General features: G+C 41.7%; 2 protein-coding genes across 2 annotated transcripts; both read right to left on the bottom strand.

The window, feature by feature from the left end:
* Window positions 1-329: 329 nt before the first annotated feature.
* LOC311228085 (cytochrome c oxidase subunit 7A2, mitochondrial-like) lies at window positions 330-7,015 on the bottom strand. The gene is made up of 4 exons (XM_084313996.1): window positions 6,921-7,015; window positions 6,042-6,131; window positions 5,515-5,599; window positions 330-559 (listed from the first exon to the last, which is right to left on the bottom strand). Exons 1-4 carry the CDS (start codon window positions 6,936-6,938, stop codon window positions 504-506), a joined length of 249 nt encoding a protein of 82 aa, XP_084170122.1. The 5' UTR covers window positions 6,939-7,015; the 3' UTR covers window positions 330-503.
* A 4,262-nt stretch (window positions 7,016-11,277) lies between these two features.
* LOC311227985 (cell cycle control protein 50A-like) lies at window positions 11,278-17,612 on the bottom strand. The gene is made up of 7 exons (XM_084313870.1): window positions 17,139-17,612; window positions 16,861-16,980; window positions 16,658-16,765; window positions 15,599-15,686; window positions 15,348-15,494; window positions 14,007-14,213; window positions 11,278-12,550 (listed from the first exon to the last, which is right to left on the bottom strand). Exons 1-7 carry the CDS (start codon window positions 17,379-17,381, stop codon window positions 12,357-12,359), a joined length of 1,107 nt encoding a protein of 368 aa, XP_084169996.1. The 5' UTR covers window positions 17,382-17,612; the 3' UTR covers window positions 11,278-12,356.

The following is a 17,612-nucleotide window of genomic DNA, read 5'->3' as shown; positions in this document are numbered from 1 at the left end:
TTTTGTGTAAATTAGGTTGTACACCGACCATCTAGTAATACTTGTTTAGTTTAGGAATAGGGGGCAGGTAACTATAATAATTCTTCTTCTTCCTGCTCCGTTTGCCCATGGTAGAACGTTATTTATGATTTAGTATGAAAAACTATGATTGTATTGCTTCCATGTGGCAAATAAAACTGTCAATATACCTGATGGTTAGTTTTAACTGTCTGTGTCAATATACCTGAAGATTACCTGATGGTTAGTTTTAACTGTCAGTGTGTTTTCCAGAATCCAGCTTTGGAGAATAATATAGGTCAAAATGAGTGACAAAAAAGACATGAACATAATTTGGTTAATCAGAGGCATTTTTATTGATGCTCAGGTAAACAGAGTGCAAGAAATAAATATTGATCCCATGTACATGAAACAAAATCCATTATTACAGGACAAGAAAGACCCAACTACAACAAACGGGTCATTTTCTGAGCTATGGTAATGATCAGTAGAGCTGTAGAGATGTATTACTTCTTCTGAGGGAAAGCTGCCTTGATCAGCTCATAGACAACGTATCCAGTTCCTGTAATAGAATGTCACATGTTAGAAATGTGTTCTGTTCACGTGAAGCTAACAGAAAACGCCTTCACAGGCAGTCAAGTCACCCATACATTTCCACATGTTCTAAAATACTATTTTGCCCAGCAAAGCACCATCTTAGTTCGTTGGGAGGCGGTAATTGACTTGTCTCAAGCCCTGCTCTTTTCCTGATCCCCCCCCATCACAACAATTCCCTTGGACAACCAAGTCAAAGAGGCATCATTTATATATATATTGAAATGTCTTTATTGGGAATAACCCCTTGAGATGAGACCATCTCGTTTTCAAGGGGGTCCGCAAAGGCAAAATTCAGTTATTATATTTTGACAATCTTATATACGGTGTGTGTTGTGAAGGGCCAGATTAAACCGAATATATATATTTATTTATATATATATATTTAATTGTATTTGTATATTCTCTAATATTCCCTGATATCCCTTGTATATTCCTTGTACAATATGCATTGAATATCCATTCTAGCCTACTGAACATCCCATAATAGTCTCCATTCTACTATTGGTCGAGACCTTGGTGCCAGGCTGCCATACCCCCCAGACCCAGTTCAAACGTACCGCTCAACATGTACGAACAAGTCCTAGTTCCGCGTAGGAATCTGGCTACCGCACCACTAATGGGACTATTTGTTCATAGTGCGTATATATACTGCGCTACTAAAGTAGGACTTCCTTTTCAGTCCAGTTTCTTACCCTCCAATAGAGTGACAGACGTAAAGCCTCCCCGCGACGCCACGTGTGGGAGTAAGGCCAAGTTCGGCCTACCATCGGTATTGAGACATCGTGTATATTAATATTTGAATAGTCATATTTGGCACTATATCGTCGAGTTGGACGTAGTCTATTAAGCTAATAATAGTCTGTTAATATATAGTGCTTCGTGCGGTGAGAATACTATCGTAGTCAGTACCCCATCGTTTCGGGCAGAGAACTGGCTGCTTATCCAGGATGGTCGACCCCATGTGAGACTGCATCCGAGGAGCCCCAGAGCCGACGAGCGAGTGGACTTGTATACCGGATTATTCTACCGACGACAGCCCGCCTTCCCAGGCACGGATTATGCTTTGTGTACAGTCATTATTCCATGGATAAAGACCCCCGACACTGCCGTGTGTTGGAACCCCCCCCCCCTGGAGAGGACGCAAGGTGAGGAGACGCTCTGCAAGACGAGGTCGCTTCACGTCTCTCCCCCGTGGACCGGAGAGAGCCGGCTCACAGAGAGTCCACCTGCTTTCATCTGTGGTCCAAGGATCGCTGGCGCACCGAGCTGCACAACTGTGGGTTCACCCAGGATACCCTTGGCCGGACGAGGCAGCCAGACTCTACCCCCCCCCCCCCCCTCCTACTCCTGTTGTCTTACAAGCGACCGGATTAACCCCCCTAGTGTATCCAGTCTTATAATCATTAAAGTATCATTGCTGTTATTCCTTAACTATTCCAGGTCGTATATTTACCGCCTGCGCCATCAGAGATTGGACATTCTCTATTGATATACCGACGAATACTCTTTGCCATAAAAGTGCATACTATTTCAATTCATAAATGTGATTAAGTGCTTGCTCTACACACCATTGCTGTGTAGTAATAAACGCATACTTCGACTTCGTACATTTGTGTTGGATCCGTTTCATCTACGTGAGAGTGTTTATCATAATATATTTATGCCGAGTACTGGGTGGCCGAATATGAAGTACAAAGGTAGTGGTAGTAAGTATCATATCTAGTAATACAGTCAGGGAATTGTACCCCTCAGTTACAGTGTGTATATATATATATTATAAAATAAAAAGCTAACGGTTAACATGTCAACACAACGACAAGAACATGAACAGCAGCAGCAATGGTTCATATGTTATGATATTGAGGTCAAAAGCATGAGCAGGTCGTCTCAGTGAGAGGACGGCATAGTTTTAAACAATTTAAAAGATGATATTGAACGGATGTGGACAGGTAGACTATTCCAGTCGGATGGAGCTTTAAACATAAAAGATTTTTTACCAGCTGATTTAAAGGTTTTTGGAACAGAAAAAAAGTTTGATAATTAGAAGTGAAAGGTACCATACTGTTTAAGGTATTGAGGATAATTAAAATAAATGCATTTTAAAAAATAAACTAACCAATGTTGTCTTATTGTGGGAGAAGGGAAGTTGAGATTTTCGTACATGATACAATGATGAGTGTTATATGAACAGCCAAGAACAAATCTACATATACGTTTATAGATGGTGTTAAGAGGAACAAGGGTAGTTTTCGTTGCAGTCGTAAACTATATCGGCATAGTCCATTATGGATAGTAGTTGTGAAATTTGCTTTTTTCTAACCGTAAATGTAAAACTTATTTCTGTTGCGGTAAACAACACCCATACTAAAGTCAATTTTCCTCATGATGTTATCTATGACATTTAAATGATAGTTGTTGGTCAAGCCATACACCAACTCTAAGCAGTGATGTACCGTCATGACAAGTAATATTATAAGATATATTTTATGTTTTAGATTTAACATTCTGAGAAGTACCAAAGAGCATTGCATAGTTTTTTTTTTTTTTTTTTTTTTTTAAATCTACTTTTTCTCATTTTTCTCCCATCCCAATTTCGCCTCGCCAATTCTCCCCTCCTCTGTCTCGAACGTTGCTAGACTATGCCTCCCACTGGTCGGCTGCAGTGAGGACCAAGCCTTTCATCACGTGTCCCCTCCGGTACACGAGGAGGCAGCTGTCGCATCTTTTCACCTGTATAGCGCGATTTCTGTGGCGAGGAGTAACGCGTGGGAGGCTCACGCTGCCCCCGATGCTTCCTGATTCTGCTGTACAGGCGCACCAACCGACCTGTAGGAGTCGCCGTCCACAACGTCCAATCCCCACCCACCAGCTTTCCCACCCCTAACATGAACGACCAGCCAAGCTGGTAGCAACGCCGAGAGCTGGGCTCGAACCCAGCATCTCCTGCGTTAGTGGTGAGCGCCTTGCCCACTGCGCCACTTAGCCGCGCCATAGGTTTGTTTTATTGAGGATTAATTTGTTAGCTGCAAGCCAGAATTGAAGACCATTGAAGTTTGATTGTAAAATTTACTATTTTTGACAAGTTAGTTTGTGATGTGTAAAAAACTGTCGTCTGCGTAGAGTTGAACACTACATTCAGAAAAAAAATTAAAGGAAGGTCATTGATGAAAATAGAAAACAAACGTGGACCTAAAGTTGAGCCTTGCGGCACACCTCGTTGCTGCACTGTTAGATTTGAGTTGTTACCTTGTATTGCAACACAATGTTTTCTGTTGTGAAGATGGGAGTTAAACCACAGTAGAGCATTACGGGAAAGACCAATAGAATACAGTTAGTCCAAGAGAAGATAGTGATCGACTAGATCGAATGCTTTGGTTAAATTTGGTTATATTAATGTCATTATTCCCTGATTGAAATTAGACAAACACTTTAAGTTCAAGAGACACCCTTCCTGGTGTATCACTAGAATTGTAAGAGGGGGCTTGGCCAGTGTCCTCATACAAACATCGAAAAATGGCCTCCCTTTACTATCGGGAGACAAATCGTATAGTGTTTGCGTAGTGTCGTCTCCCAATGCCGAACAACGAATTATCCACTCTTTTCTCTCCTCAGATTTGAAGAGGAATGTCACTTAATTATAAAAAAAGAAGATTGTTAGATCATGATCTAGCAGCAAAAAGCGGGATTGGGGTGTTGGTCCTGGGGGTCCTGGGGTGGGAGTGGGAGAGGAAATGTCTTTTGTGGTGTCTGTGATAATATAATTAGATTTTTGTGTTCTGTATTTGGTATTTATTATTTTTGTTTTGTTATTTCTATTATTATTAGTTATTGTGCTGTGATGTCCTGCTTATTATTATTACTGTAGTGTTGTCATGTTTTATGTTTCATGATAAAGAAAAGAAAAAAATTGGATTAAAAAAGATATGCCAATATGCACAAAACCTCATTATTCTTGTAACAACGTTATTTGTAATGAATTATACAACATTTAGTTCCAAAGACACGTGATCGGCTGTACAAACAAGGCCTTGTTCCTATAACCGCAGCACACCAGTGCAAATAACCATGATATAGCTATTACTCTCATTATGTTAATGCTTGAATAGAACACAGCACCTGGCTTTTTTCATTCAAGATAGACTTTGAAGGCTCATTTTAAAATCGACAAGGAAACAAGGTGATTGTCTGCGTGACTGAATGATTTGGATGTGCAAAGAGCGGACATATGCACAGGCACAAGGGTATAAATTTGGCTTCAGAATTTTTGTTGTCATGGAGATTAGCCTAATGTCATGTGTTGTGTTGACACTTGACAGTGTATGAGACTCAGAAAGTTGCAAGGTTCAATGCAATTAACCGATCTCGAGATCCTCCCTATTTTCTTTATCCTCCAATCACAACTGTAGGATCAAGAAAAGAGGGTGGGGTTTGAGATAGGTCAATTGCCACTGGAAAGTTCGGTAAAGGTTGTCATGGCAAATCAACTTTCTGGGTCTCAAACCAACAGCAGGACACCCTAAACACTTGGTATCTCATGGATAAACCCACCCCTACCTTAAGTCTTAACTCATTAGACCTCACACCCCAACTTACCCCGTCCACTGGATGTAACGCACGTAGTTAGTACATGCACCAAGGTTTTAGGAAATCCCTCAAACCAACACTGATTTTCTTGACGGCATCAACATTCTATGGTAGCTATTTTAAGGTGCACCAGCCAAAATACCATTCAATCATGTAGATTTTTAATGGAAATGGCCATTCTATCAATTCAAATTCTTGACATGACATTCTTTGTTTTCACATGATGTAACAGCTCCCATCTGCTCCGATTTTGCACCATGCAGTAAATAAATTAAGAATTAGCTTGTAGCTTTTTCTGTCACTCTGGGAGACACCGAAAGTGGTGCTAGTACTTACCCAAAACAGTGAGTGCCATTGTTGTTCTGTACAGAAGTGCATCACTGGTGCCTCCTTTTAGGTGAACTGGCATCCCATTGTCCTCCTATTTACAAAGAGCAATAACTCTTATAAATAAAATTTGCCTTTTAACAGTAACAGTTACACATCATTCTCTTAAGGCCATAGCATTACATTTTCAGTCATTACAGCGTCCCTTATAAACTGCAAACGAAGCATTATATTTCAGTAGTAATGTTGGTGAAGGAATCAAACTCCCCTTATTCACTCTTATAATCCATGCTCAATTAGACACTCTTGAGTCAAACACAAAACTGGCATTATAGCTAGGCATGCATGATTAGTAATACACCCAGTACGATGCGGGCTGTTGTTGTAGTCTACTTATCTGTGAAGCTAACGAAAGTATGGGGTTCAGGCTTCATGTGAAGAACTAGGGAGTAGAAATATGTTCAGTGAACAAATGATCGTCATCCTTTAAATGGCTCGTATATAAGTGCGACATTTGAAATGCATGTCGTCGTTACCTGGAAATGCTTCTGCTTTTGCGGGACTTTGTTTTCGACTTGTCGGCGTGCGGCACTGGAGATGGTCCTCCGCGACACCTGCCGGAGTGCCTGTCAATAGCAGAAAAGAGGAAAGTCAAGAAGAGGTTTGATTGATTTGATTGATTGAAAAGTTTATTAACAGATTGCAGAATGGGTACAGTACAGTACAGCTCAATACATACAATTGTTAGGGGATGCAGACCAGAGAAAGACTTTCGTCTTGTTTACATCAGGGTCCCCCATTTTCAATTCATCATAACACATACACAACATACAGATACAGTACTGCTACATCTATACATTTATGACATACCAGATTTGCAAATACAGTACTGTTTGTGATCCAAAAAGTGTCCAGAAAAAGGGTGTATATACATTTGACGTAGAAACTGTACATTGGAGGAGGTTGGGTAGATGGGGTGGGGTCGGGTGGGTGGGGGGGCTGTACATTGGAGGTGGGGGGGGGGGGTTGGGTAGGGGGAGACACACTGTACATTGGGATACTGACAAAGCCATACTTGGTCATTTACTGTACAACTGGGTCATTTATTGTGTCCGATTTGACAGATAGGTATGTACGGAGGAGAACGCGAGCTTCGACTTAACTGTTGAGTTAAACTCAATGCAAGTGATTGGCTATTATTAAACACTCGTAAAGCTGGATATAACGTTAGCAGCTGCAGCACCCCAAGCCGTTAGCGAAGGGTTTTGTCAAGCGTCCTTACATGACCCCTAACGGTTCGGGGTCCAAGCTGCATTTTCCTTTCTATAGCAATAGCTAACTATAACAGTCAAAGCAAGTAACCGATTAAATCAATCTTATAACAATATAAATCAAATTTAACAAGTTTATCTTACTAGAATGTGCCTATACATCTTGGCTGAACCGTCCTCACAAGTCGGACTACACTGGGACACCGGAAAACCTCACTTCCGCTAGTTTGAGTCACGACAACACCGTATAGAACCTAAATGGACAGAATGGACATTCATTTACAAATCCAAGATTTTCCTTTATCACAATAGCTATGCTTCCCTGTTACATTTGCTAATGGATTTCTACAGTGGCATGTTGTATAATTGTATAATAAGACTAGTATAATCACAACTTTTCGAGACTCATGTTCACATTGGATACAGACCACGCATCAAAACACAATGATCATTTCCTTGACATTATAAACACCTTTTGACAGTTATCTTGAATGTGTAACTTGGACCGAACCACGTTTAAATATATCCAATAAGTTATAATATAGCCATTGAAAATAGCGTCCTTTCTTTTCACTCCATTTCTGTTTTCTCACTCTACTTTTCTGTTTTGTCTAAGGCCTACTAACCTAGAGTATACTGCCACATGCTGGGGCGGAGGAGAATGCGCTTCATATGAAATCAATCAGTTCCAGGCATGCGTTGCTCATGGGATTGATTGATTGATTGATTTAAAACTTTATTAACAGATTGCAGAATGGGTACAGTACAGTACAGCTCAATACATACAATTGTTAAGGGGATGCAGACCAGAGAAAGACTTTCGTCTTGTTTACATCAGGGTCCCACATTTTCAATTCATCGTAACATATATGACATACAGATAGACAGTAGGCTACTGCTACATCTATACATTTATGACATACCAGATTTGCAAATACAGTACTGTTTGTGATACGAAAATAGTCCAGAAAAAAGAGTATATACATTTGACGTAGAAATTGTACATTGGAGGAGGTTGGGTAGGTGGGGGGGGGGGGGGGGGGACTGTACATTGGAGGTGGTTGGGTGGGGGGGGGGGGGGGGGGTTGGGTAGGAGGGGTGGGTGGGGGACACTGTACAACTGTACAAGCAAAACTGTACCAAGACCATACTTGGTAATTTACTGTACATTGGAGGGGGTTGTGTTAGGACATTTACAGGGGCCAGTTTGAATGAATGAATGAATGAAAACTTTATTTAACAGATTGCAGAATGGGTACAATACAGTACGGCTCAATACATACAATTGTTAAGGGGATGCAGACCTGAGAAAGACGTTTGTCTTGTTTCCATCAGGGTCCCCCATTTTCAATTCATATAGACATTTATGACATACACAACATACATGACATTTATGGCATAGGGACATATAGGTATTTAGTACTGATACATTTGTGACATAACGGTATTCAAATATACAGTACTGTTACCCCTAGATCCTGACAGAGTATATACATATGATGGGGAGGGGACTGTACATTAGGAGGGGGTGGGTGGGAGGGAAATATACATATGGTGGGGAGGGAATATATACATGCGGTGGTGAGGAGACTGTCTATTAGGAGGTGGTGGGGGTTTTGGGCATTTACGGTGGCCAGTTTCGAATTGCAGCCTCCCGTAGGTGCTCTTTAAGAGCGGTTTTGAATGTGGGCAGGGATTCACATTCCTTTACAGCTTTGGGTAGGGCGTTCCACATTGTTGTGGCATAATTGCGAAACGTATTTAGTCCCTTGTTTGAGCCGAATCTGGGTTTAACATGATTTGTTGAGCTTCCTCTGGTGTAGTGGTTGTGGTATTCACTGACCTTTGGGAAGTATTTTGACATGTACATGGGCACCCCGGTCGTATAGTGTATCTTGTAGACCAGGCCCATTGCAAGTTGCTGTACTCTGTCGTCTACTCTAAGCCATCCTAGGTTGGCAAAGTGGGCAGGGGTGAGGTGGGTTCTGGGGTTCAGGTCAAGTAGTAGTCTGACCAGTTTGTTTTGTGATGTTTGTAATTTTGTTTTAAGCGCCTTTGAGGTGCTTTGGTACCATGAGGTGCACGCATAGTCATAGTACCCTTGAATGAGTGCTCCTGCCAGAGTCTTCAGGGTATTCTTGTTTACCAGAGAGGAGATCCGGTACAAGAATCTAGTTCGTTGGTTGACTTTTTTTTATTACATTGGATGCCATTTTGTCACAGGAAAGATTTGCCTCTAGGATGGAACCCAGGTAGGTAATTTCGTCTTTCCTTGTGACAATATTGTCACCCACTGTAACTGAGAATCCGACGGTCTTGCTGAGTTTGTTATTTGAACCGAAGAGAATGGACTCTGTTTTGCCCATGTGTAATGATAGTTTGTTATCAGCGAGCCATATGCAGATTTTGCCTAGTTCCGTGCTGAGGGTTTTTTCAACCTGCAATTTGTTCTTGTCAGAGACCAGCAGGGCTGAGTCGTCCGCAAACAGGAACAAGTTGCAGTCACAGGCTGACGACATGTCATTTGCATAAATTAGGAAGAGTAGCGGTCCTAGTATGCTTCCTTGTGGAACACCACAGCTCACTGTGAGGGGGGGGGGATAGAGTACCGTTTACCTCTACCATCTGTTCTCTCCCCTCCAGGGACGAGATTGCACTCCGTGCAGACTAAGATTTTGAACAGAAGCGCGTGCGTGCACGCACACAGGAATGCGCTGCACTCGCCAACTCGCTATAAGTACCCACCTGGGCTACTTTGCATATCAATAGCGCCGGTCGTCAGGTGTGTTAAATACGTTCTCAGATACATTCACACCTAATATGTGTTACATTCCATTCGTAGAGGCAATTAGGCACTGTCTTTAGTCTGTGCTCAAGCGAGGGGACATTTATGCGCATGCGCGGGAGCGCGTGGCGCCATTAGCGTGCGTGCAATCACAGTTGATATCAGGAACGCACCGCTGATCAGTTCAGTGGCTTCCGCTTGGAGCCCTTAGTCAAATAGTATCCAGCTGCAGAGCCGCAGAGCGGAGCACTCAGGTCCTCAGGACCGGCTGCGTGTATGCTTTCCGTAACACAGTTGTGTTTCCGCGTTCCCATTGATTGGCCGAGCACGCGCATGAGCCACGGTAAGCCTCTCAGCCAGGCAGGAATACTAAACTCTGCTTAACGCAATTTATACAAATGGAAGTATTGATTTCGCCGTAACGAATCATTAAAAAAATATACCGTTAACTGGAATGTTGTTTCTTTACACATATGTTGGATTATGTAATTGGTTTGTCATGACAAACCAATAAAAAAATCGCAAATTAACCGGTGGCTACAACAACACACAGTAACTACATGCATCATTGTTTACACAATGAACGGTGGGGCTAATCGAAAGGACTGGACACGGACGCGTTAAACAGCAATCAATTAATTTAATATAACAGTCCGGTTCTGTGTTTGTTTGTGTCTGTAGATTGTTGGTGAACAACTAACTTTAGGTTAGTTTAACTTGTCCGTGTCCAGTCCTTTCGATTAGCCCCACCGTTCATTGTAAACAATGATGCATGTAATTCACGATTTTTTATTGGTTTGTCATGACAAACCAATTACATAATCCAACATATGTGTAAAGAAACAACATATTCCAGTTAACGGTATCTTTTTTTAATGATTCGTTACGGCGAAATCAATACTTCCATTTGTATAAATTGCGTTAAGCGGAGTTTAGTATTCCTGCCTGGCTGAGAGGCTTACCGCGGCTCATGCGCATGCTCGGCCAATCAGAGCGCAAAACGGGAACGCGGAAACACAACTGCGTTGCGGAAAGCATACACGCGGACCGGCTCTGAGGACCGCTCAGCAGCGCCACCCACCCAATGGCTGAATTGCCAATGGCTGAATTGGAGTATTGCACTGTGCGGGCACAGCTGTGAGATCCGTGCGAGGCCAGAGGATGTACATACTCGTTACTCGGCTGAAAAGATTTGTACCCTTCCTGCTGGCGTGAATACTTTCCCTAAGCGGGTTGTACTTCCGCGTTCGGTTTGCGCGATCCGATTGGCCACTGACGTTTCTGGTCATGTGACATGTGCGCCAATCGTGTGCCGCCTAGTTCTGCGTCTAACAGCCTGCAAACTTCCTAACGCCTAGTTTATCACTGGTTAAGCTTAGGAGACTCTTTCGAAGTTGGTTAAGGTTAGAGTTTGGAATCAGGGCTGGTGTTCTATCGCCCTGCTCTAAGACAAACTCTAACCTTAACCAACTTCGAAAGAGTGCCTAAGCTTAACCGGTGGCAGAACTAGGCGTCACACGATTGGTGCACATGTCACATGACCAGAAACGTCAGTGGCCAATCAGATCGCACAAAACGAACGCGGAAGTACAACCCGCTTAGGGAAAGTATTCACGCCTGAGGCTGAGGACCTGAGAGCGCCGCTCTGCGGCTGCATGCTTCTCCTGTAGTCACGCACTTTCCATGCAAAACAAAAGACAACTCGCCATATTTGAGCAAACAGTTTTAATTTCCAATCAACACGTGTACATCAACATCAAAAGAAATCTACATGGAAAACGTAAGAAGAAATGCTTTGGTCAGATCTAGAAATGTGAGTGGCTATTCAGAGTTTTTCAGTTAAAAATGGCAGAAATATATTAGGTGTAGCTCACATCGGGCAGCACAAAGCAATAAATAACAGTGTGAACAGAGATCCGAGATCTGCTACAGACGTGATAAAGGTATAATTGAGCATTTCAAAATACCTCCTTGCACTTTGACCATAAATATAAACCATGAAATGAGGTAAAGATGTAAAAATAAAAAATATATTGTAATTAACAAGATTGCACTATTGATAAACGTCTATGGATAAATACTGCAGTTGATATTAATTCAAAGTGTTTTTCCTGTTCATTAATCATCCAATATTCACATGTGTAAACTATAATTATAAATTAGTATTATATTAAATGTAAACTTTACTTAAAATTGCATAATAGTTTCAACTAACCTCCAAAACAACATTATTTAAAATTGTCCTAATCTTGAAATTTGAAGATAAATACAAAAAACAAAACCATATCATTACAATTCCCCATCTCTAAGCACTTGGAATTTGCCCGGCACATTTTACAGTGCTATGACTCGGCCATATCTCCTAAATTAATTATAAAAGCAGACCAATATTACACACAAAGCTAGGCACAATAACAAGCCTGTCTTATAACTTGCTGATCACATTACATGTCTGACAACTTGTCTACATAATGGGCAAATTCCAATTTATCTTCATAACAGCTAGTTGTCATATCGCAGGGATGCAAATTAACAACAGATCTTACAGACCCATTTAGTTAAAGCCTAGGAATCATGCAGATGACTTGTTTTGGATCCAAAACAGCAATTTTTTAATAAACGTGCATGGCTGCAGATCTCACAATGCGTGGATAAGTGTTTGACACTAAAGCCAAGCAATCATGTGATGCACGAGTCTTGACATTGAGCTGATTTAGCAATTACGTCACAGAACCATTGACCAATGTACTCCACCTAGCTGCAACGGGAGGGGACCTGGAATGCAGCCAGCCATCTTAGTTTGGGATGTCAGCGCTATTGTTGCGGTTGCCGTATTTGTGGTGGATGATGAGAAGGACCACGCCCAGGAAGAAGCAGACCGAACCCACGGTGATGTAAGCGATGCCCAGGAAGGGGTTCTTGCCTCCCATCCAGGATATGGTGCTCAGGATCATGCGTTTCCTCCCCTCAAAACTGCGGACAGGGTAGTCTTGGTTCAATTCATTAAGGATGAAAATAACTGAAAGTTAGACTTACTTTTTTTTTTTTTTTTTATCCACTTTTTCTCACATTTTATTTTTCTCCCATCCCAATTTTCGTATTGTCCAATTCAACCCTCCCCTGTCTTTGAACGCTGTTTCATGCCTCCCACAAGCCGGCTGCAATGTGGACTAAGTCATACATAGCATAAGTCCCCTCCGATACTCGAGGTAACAGCAGTCGCATCTTTCCACCTGCGCGGCTCGATCTTTCAGCGTCAGGGGTCTGGGCTTTGGAGGGGCCCCGCCCCCGTCGCTTCCTGATTCTACTGCGCAGGCGCACCAACCGACCTGTAGGAGTCGCTGTCCACAACGCCCGATCCCCACCCATCAGTTTCCCTCCCCCTAATACTGCCAATGTGTATTAGTGCAGACGACCAGCTAAACTGAAAGCAATGTGGAGCGCTGGGCTCGAACAGGGAGATGATCCGTTTGAGCCCAGCCTCCAGTATTTGTGGTGAGCGCCTTGCCCACTGCACCACGTAGCCACCCCAAAGTTAGACTTACTAAAGATCACTTAAACACAGCAAACCCGTCTCTCTAGAAAAACAAGAATTACGCAAACATATTTTCTGGAATGCAACACTACGTGGAGAAAGGTGTGTGCTGATTCGTTGCGTTTCTGGGACTCGGAAACAGGCTTTAATTTATTCAATGCACTATGACAACCAGCCACTCAAACAGGCCATTCACACTTTTGGGCCAGATTGTGAGAGCAGTTTCCTACACCCATGTTATAGCCCACTATGTTATTCACATCCATACTGAAGGCAATATTGACAATTTTCATCACTTCAAAAAGGTCCATGTAGTCGTTCTTGCATGCTAAAGAACAAAGGTGTAATGTTAAAGTAAGGCTAGGTGATATGGCCAAAATATCATATCACAATATTTTTCTGGTATAAAATCGGTATAATGATAACTGTATTTATTTTTAGTACAATTTATGATGTGGTGTGACATTGGCTATTTTTCTTATGTTGTCATCTTGTAACTTTTATCATAGTGTCGCTCTGTCTTTTTGTGCCATCTCATGCTGCTTTCCCCTGTTCCCCCCATGGTCTCATGTTCATTTTGTTTTTGTTTCTTTGTTTTTACTATGTTCCTAACTACTGTCAGCGACTTCGGGTGAGAAGCGCTATATAAATAAAATGAATTATTATTATAGTGTCATTTCATTCAAAATTCAAAAAGAGAAAAGAAATGTATACTTAAAAATACACCGTCTATATGCTTTATACAATATCTATATAATGTGGATAGTGCTACAGTAAAAATCTATATTTTGCCTGGATCGATGAAGGTATACCTTCATATTCGGTATACCTCCCAGCCCCATGTTAAAGATTATAAACAAACCAAGCCTGTTTCTGTGAGCTCTCCGAGTAGTACTGGTGTGAAGGATACTGTAGACGACCTCCAGGGTGTAGTTGCCTCTGGGGAGGGTTGGAATCATGTTGTTCTTCTTCTGGATGATGCGGTAGAGCTTGCGGAAGGTGGGTAAGGCGGCTGTTCTCATCCACACAATGAAGTCCTCATTGATGAAGCCATTATTCTCCAGGTCTGCGTCTAGTTCATACACCGGCTTGTGCCAGTTGATCGGCTTAGTCGTGCCTGGAATAATAATGTAATAATAATAACTGGACTTTTGGAGAAGTCTTTATTTGGCATGGAATAGGAATATGGAAAGACAGTAACCAAACTAGAGCTGTGTCTATATCCATACCATATACCAATGCCACTATTTCAGAAACTATAGCACTTCCGAGAACTAAACATTAGGCATTGGCTGATACAAAGTACTGATCCTATCCATTACATCAGGGGTTCTCAAACTTTTTTATACCACGACCCCATTTTATTTAGGATTTTTTTTGGGGGACCCCACGCTTAATGTATTGCGTAATTTCAACATGGAATTAAGCAATATCAAAATAAAAGCACACGTTGTTGAACTTGATCATGCATATTTATTAGAACATTTTATTACAGCACTATGTTATCAATACACATTTATAAAACGAGGCATATTTAGTCAAAATATGTTGCCAGAACATACAAAATATATACTATATATGTTTTTTATTTTTTTACTTGCCAATGTGCCACTGTCACCTGTTCACGACCCCACTTTGGGCAGCGAGTCGCGACCCATAGTTTGAGAACCGTTGCATAATTACATAATCCATTTTGCTTCATCAGAGAGACCCAATGGCTTTCTATGTGTAAAATGTATTAAAACCCAGCTGATCAAGTCTCTTTGCTTTGATCTCTGATATGTTATATGTGGCTCATGGTATCAGATTTTAGTATTGGGGAGATTCTGCAACACCGAACCGATATTGTATTTGGCGTGTTATTGGCCCAATATCACAATACTGATACTTTAATGACATGCACTCTAATGAAATGCAGGGAGGGAACTAAATACCTGCAGTGTGGCGATTCTTTGAGGTTAACGATTATTTGAGGTTAACGAAGACAATACAAAAATTGCAAACGGCTAGCTGTGCCATGCTGTGGGGGCGAGGGTAGTTGCATTTTTAGAAAACAAAAAACAACTGCTGCACTTGTAATTGTTACACAGTAGTAAGTCAATACTAGTTGGCATGAATGACTAACTTGAGAAGTGCTTGGATCGACCGATCCACTTAAATAAAGTGCTCAGTACTCATAATGGTACACCTCTAAAAGTAACCCTAATGAGGTCAGAAGTGAGTCTGTGGTCTGAGTTTCCCGTCAACTTACCTTGGAAAACTGCTGTGATGTTGGGGTTATTGCCCCCTGGGTTCCTGAATTTCACATGCTTGTCTGTCCACCAAGCAATGCCCTTCTTCATCAAGGGAACAGGGATCCTTGTGCCATTAGGGTCAATGTAAAATAGCTCCAACGTGTCTACCAAGAGACAAGGGGGAAGAGATTATGCTGATTAAACATGGTTTATTTAATCGGTTGACTCACTTCTCTCTAGTCTACAGAGTGTGGGAAAACAGTCTCACCATTGAACATGCTGTTGGCAATAGCCCCACACGGTGCAATTGGCTTGTTTTCATTACGTGCATATGGCTCACACTCCTTACTGGGATCCTGTGAATAAACGAGTGTGACAAGACAAGATTAGTCAGTGAAACAAAATGGAAACAGACCTACATTGTGGATTGTTTATCAGTAGATGGTGTTTTCAAAGAGACTGTTTAGATTAGATTAACATGTATTGTCATTATACAGCACAAGTACAGTACAACAAAAAGAAGTTTGGCATCCAACCACCAGAGTGCAAATGTAACCGTAAAGTGCAATAGTAATATATAATGTGCAGGTGATTAAACTGGGTATAAAATATATAAATTGCTACTACTGGGTGAAGTGCTAATCAGATTATTGTACAGAGTTGTAATACCAATATGTACAGTACAGTGATACAGGTATAAAGACCGTGTGGTCGTAGTTATACTGGCCAGCAGCATTTGTAAGAGTAGGTAAGGGATGTACAGATATAGAATCGACAGATATGTAAAAGGTTGTGCTCACTGCTCAGTCTTCATTTTTGTCATTGACAACAATGCAATTCCCCCCAGGGATAATTAAAGGGCAAAGTCGTACTGCTAGCCCCCCTAGTCCTATTCCCTACTCATCAATGATGATATCAAAGAGTAGAGTCCTTCCTCAGCACACTCCATGCTGTGCTTCATACTGGATACCAAACTCCTCTTTAGTTAAGATACAAAACTAGTGTAAAGTTAATGGCGCCACAGTAATAAAGCACTTAAACATACTATAACAAACATATTTTGGTGCACTGTGGTGTAGGTTTCATCACTCGTCAGGGCCTGTACAGACTGAAGAGTGGCCCCATTGCTCTATATTCGTTTTGTGGCTAAGATTCAAGAGGTAACCAGTATGAAGAACAGCGTGGATTGGGCTGAGAAAAGTCTCTACTAATAGACATTCACAACATCATCGGTCAATAGGAAATGGAGCTAGGAGTCCAAAATTATGAACTTACCCTTAAGTGTTTGTTATCTACTTTGGATAACTGCGGTTCCTGTAACACCTACCACAAGGGAACTGCTGTCACCATTCAGTTGGCTGTCATCTCTCGATTTGACGTAACGGCGGTGGTTTTGGTAGAAGTTCGAGAGGCCATAATACATAAAGACATTGCTCTGTTGATTGAGAGATGCTAGTATCAAACACCAGTTCAAATAACTGACGACGTGTCACAAGGTTGTTATGCATGTGTAACAATAATGTATATTACTTCAAAAGACTGCTCCAGATAGAAGGGTAGTGTACAGGTACAAGGCCTTGTGCTGTTCCAGCTGAAGTTCTGGGAGCAGTTGAAGCAGGGACTCGACATGTCAACCCCAGTGTAATCAATCTGTAATAAGAAGATCAGTGATTCCAAAGCTGACTGGCTGACCAGTCATTTCTAGAACGCAATGATACACATGAATACTGTAGTGCAATGGGTGACGATTTATTAAAATACAGTATATATAAAACGCTAATCATTGTGTCGTTAAAATGGCTGTTTACCTCGAATTCCTTGATGTTGTTCGACGTTACATAAAGGCCGATGCCAATGGGAATGAAGATGAGTCCAATCACAAAAAAAGCAGGCAGAACTGTGCCAGCTGTGAGAATGGGTTGCCATGCAGGTAGACGTTGCTGTTTAAATGCCGTGTTGTCTGGCTTTTTATTCTTTATAGTTCCGCCGCCAGCGCCAGTGACAGTAATATGTCCATCTTCCTCTTTAGCGTTGTAACTAGACGCCATCATGATTGCTTGTTAATGTTGCCTAACGTTAGGAATAACGACAGCTCGCTCTTTTCGTTTAGCTTACTGTGACTGGTTTGTTGTCAATTTCACGCCCCGCTGATACGTCAGCTGAGCCTTTGAAGGCGCTTAGATTAGGTAACGAATGAACATTGCGATTACTTGTTTTTTCATAAATTTCATAAAAGTCCAGCCATACTCCAGAAACAAGCTAGCTAGCCTGGCAACAGCTGC

The sequence above is a fragment of the Notolepis coatsorum genome (assembly GCF_963971535.1).
Source record: "Notolepis coatsorum genome assembly, chromosome: 5".
Classification (NCBI taxonomy): Eukaryota; Metazoa; Chordata; class Actinopteri; order Aulopiformes; family Paralepididae; genus Notolepis; species Notolepis coatsorum.
The sequence above is the reverse complement of the archived record's forward strand: the minus strand, read 5'-3'. Positions and strand labels throughout refer to the sequence as shown.

Bases quoted from the DNA above. Each gene is read 5' to 3' on its own strand.
- LOC311227985 (XM_084313870.1), bottom strand. From the start codon at position 17,381: ATGATGGCGTCTAGTTACAACGCTAAAGAGGAAGATGGACATATTACT. The intron at 16,766-16,860 runs GTAATATACATT...CTCAATCAACAG, and splicing joins ATCTGGAGCAGTCTTTTGAA to AGCAATGTCTTTATGTATTA. The intron at 12,551-14,006 runs GTATCCTTCACA...AATTGAACCAAG, and splicing joins CACCCTGGAGGTCGTCTACA to ACTACCCTGTCCGCAGTTTT.
- LOC311228085 (XM_084313996.1), bottom strand. The intron at 5,600-6,041 runs GTAACGACGACA...CTTTGTAAATAG, and splicing joins AAAAGCAGAAGCATTTCCAG to GAGGACAATGGGATGCCAGT. The intron at 560-5,514 runs GTAAGTACTAGC...ATTCTATTACAG, and splicing joins AATGGCACTCACTGTTTTGG to GAACTGGATACGTTGTCTAT.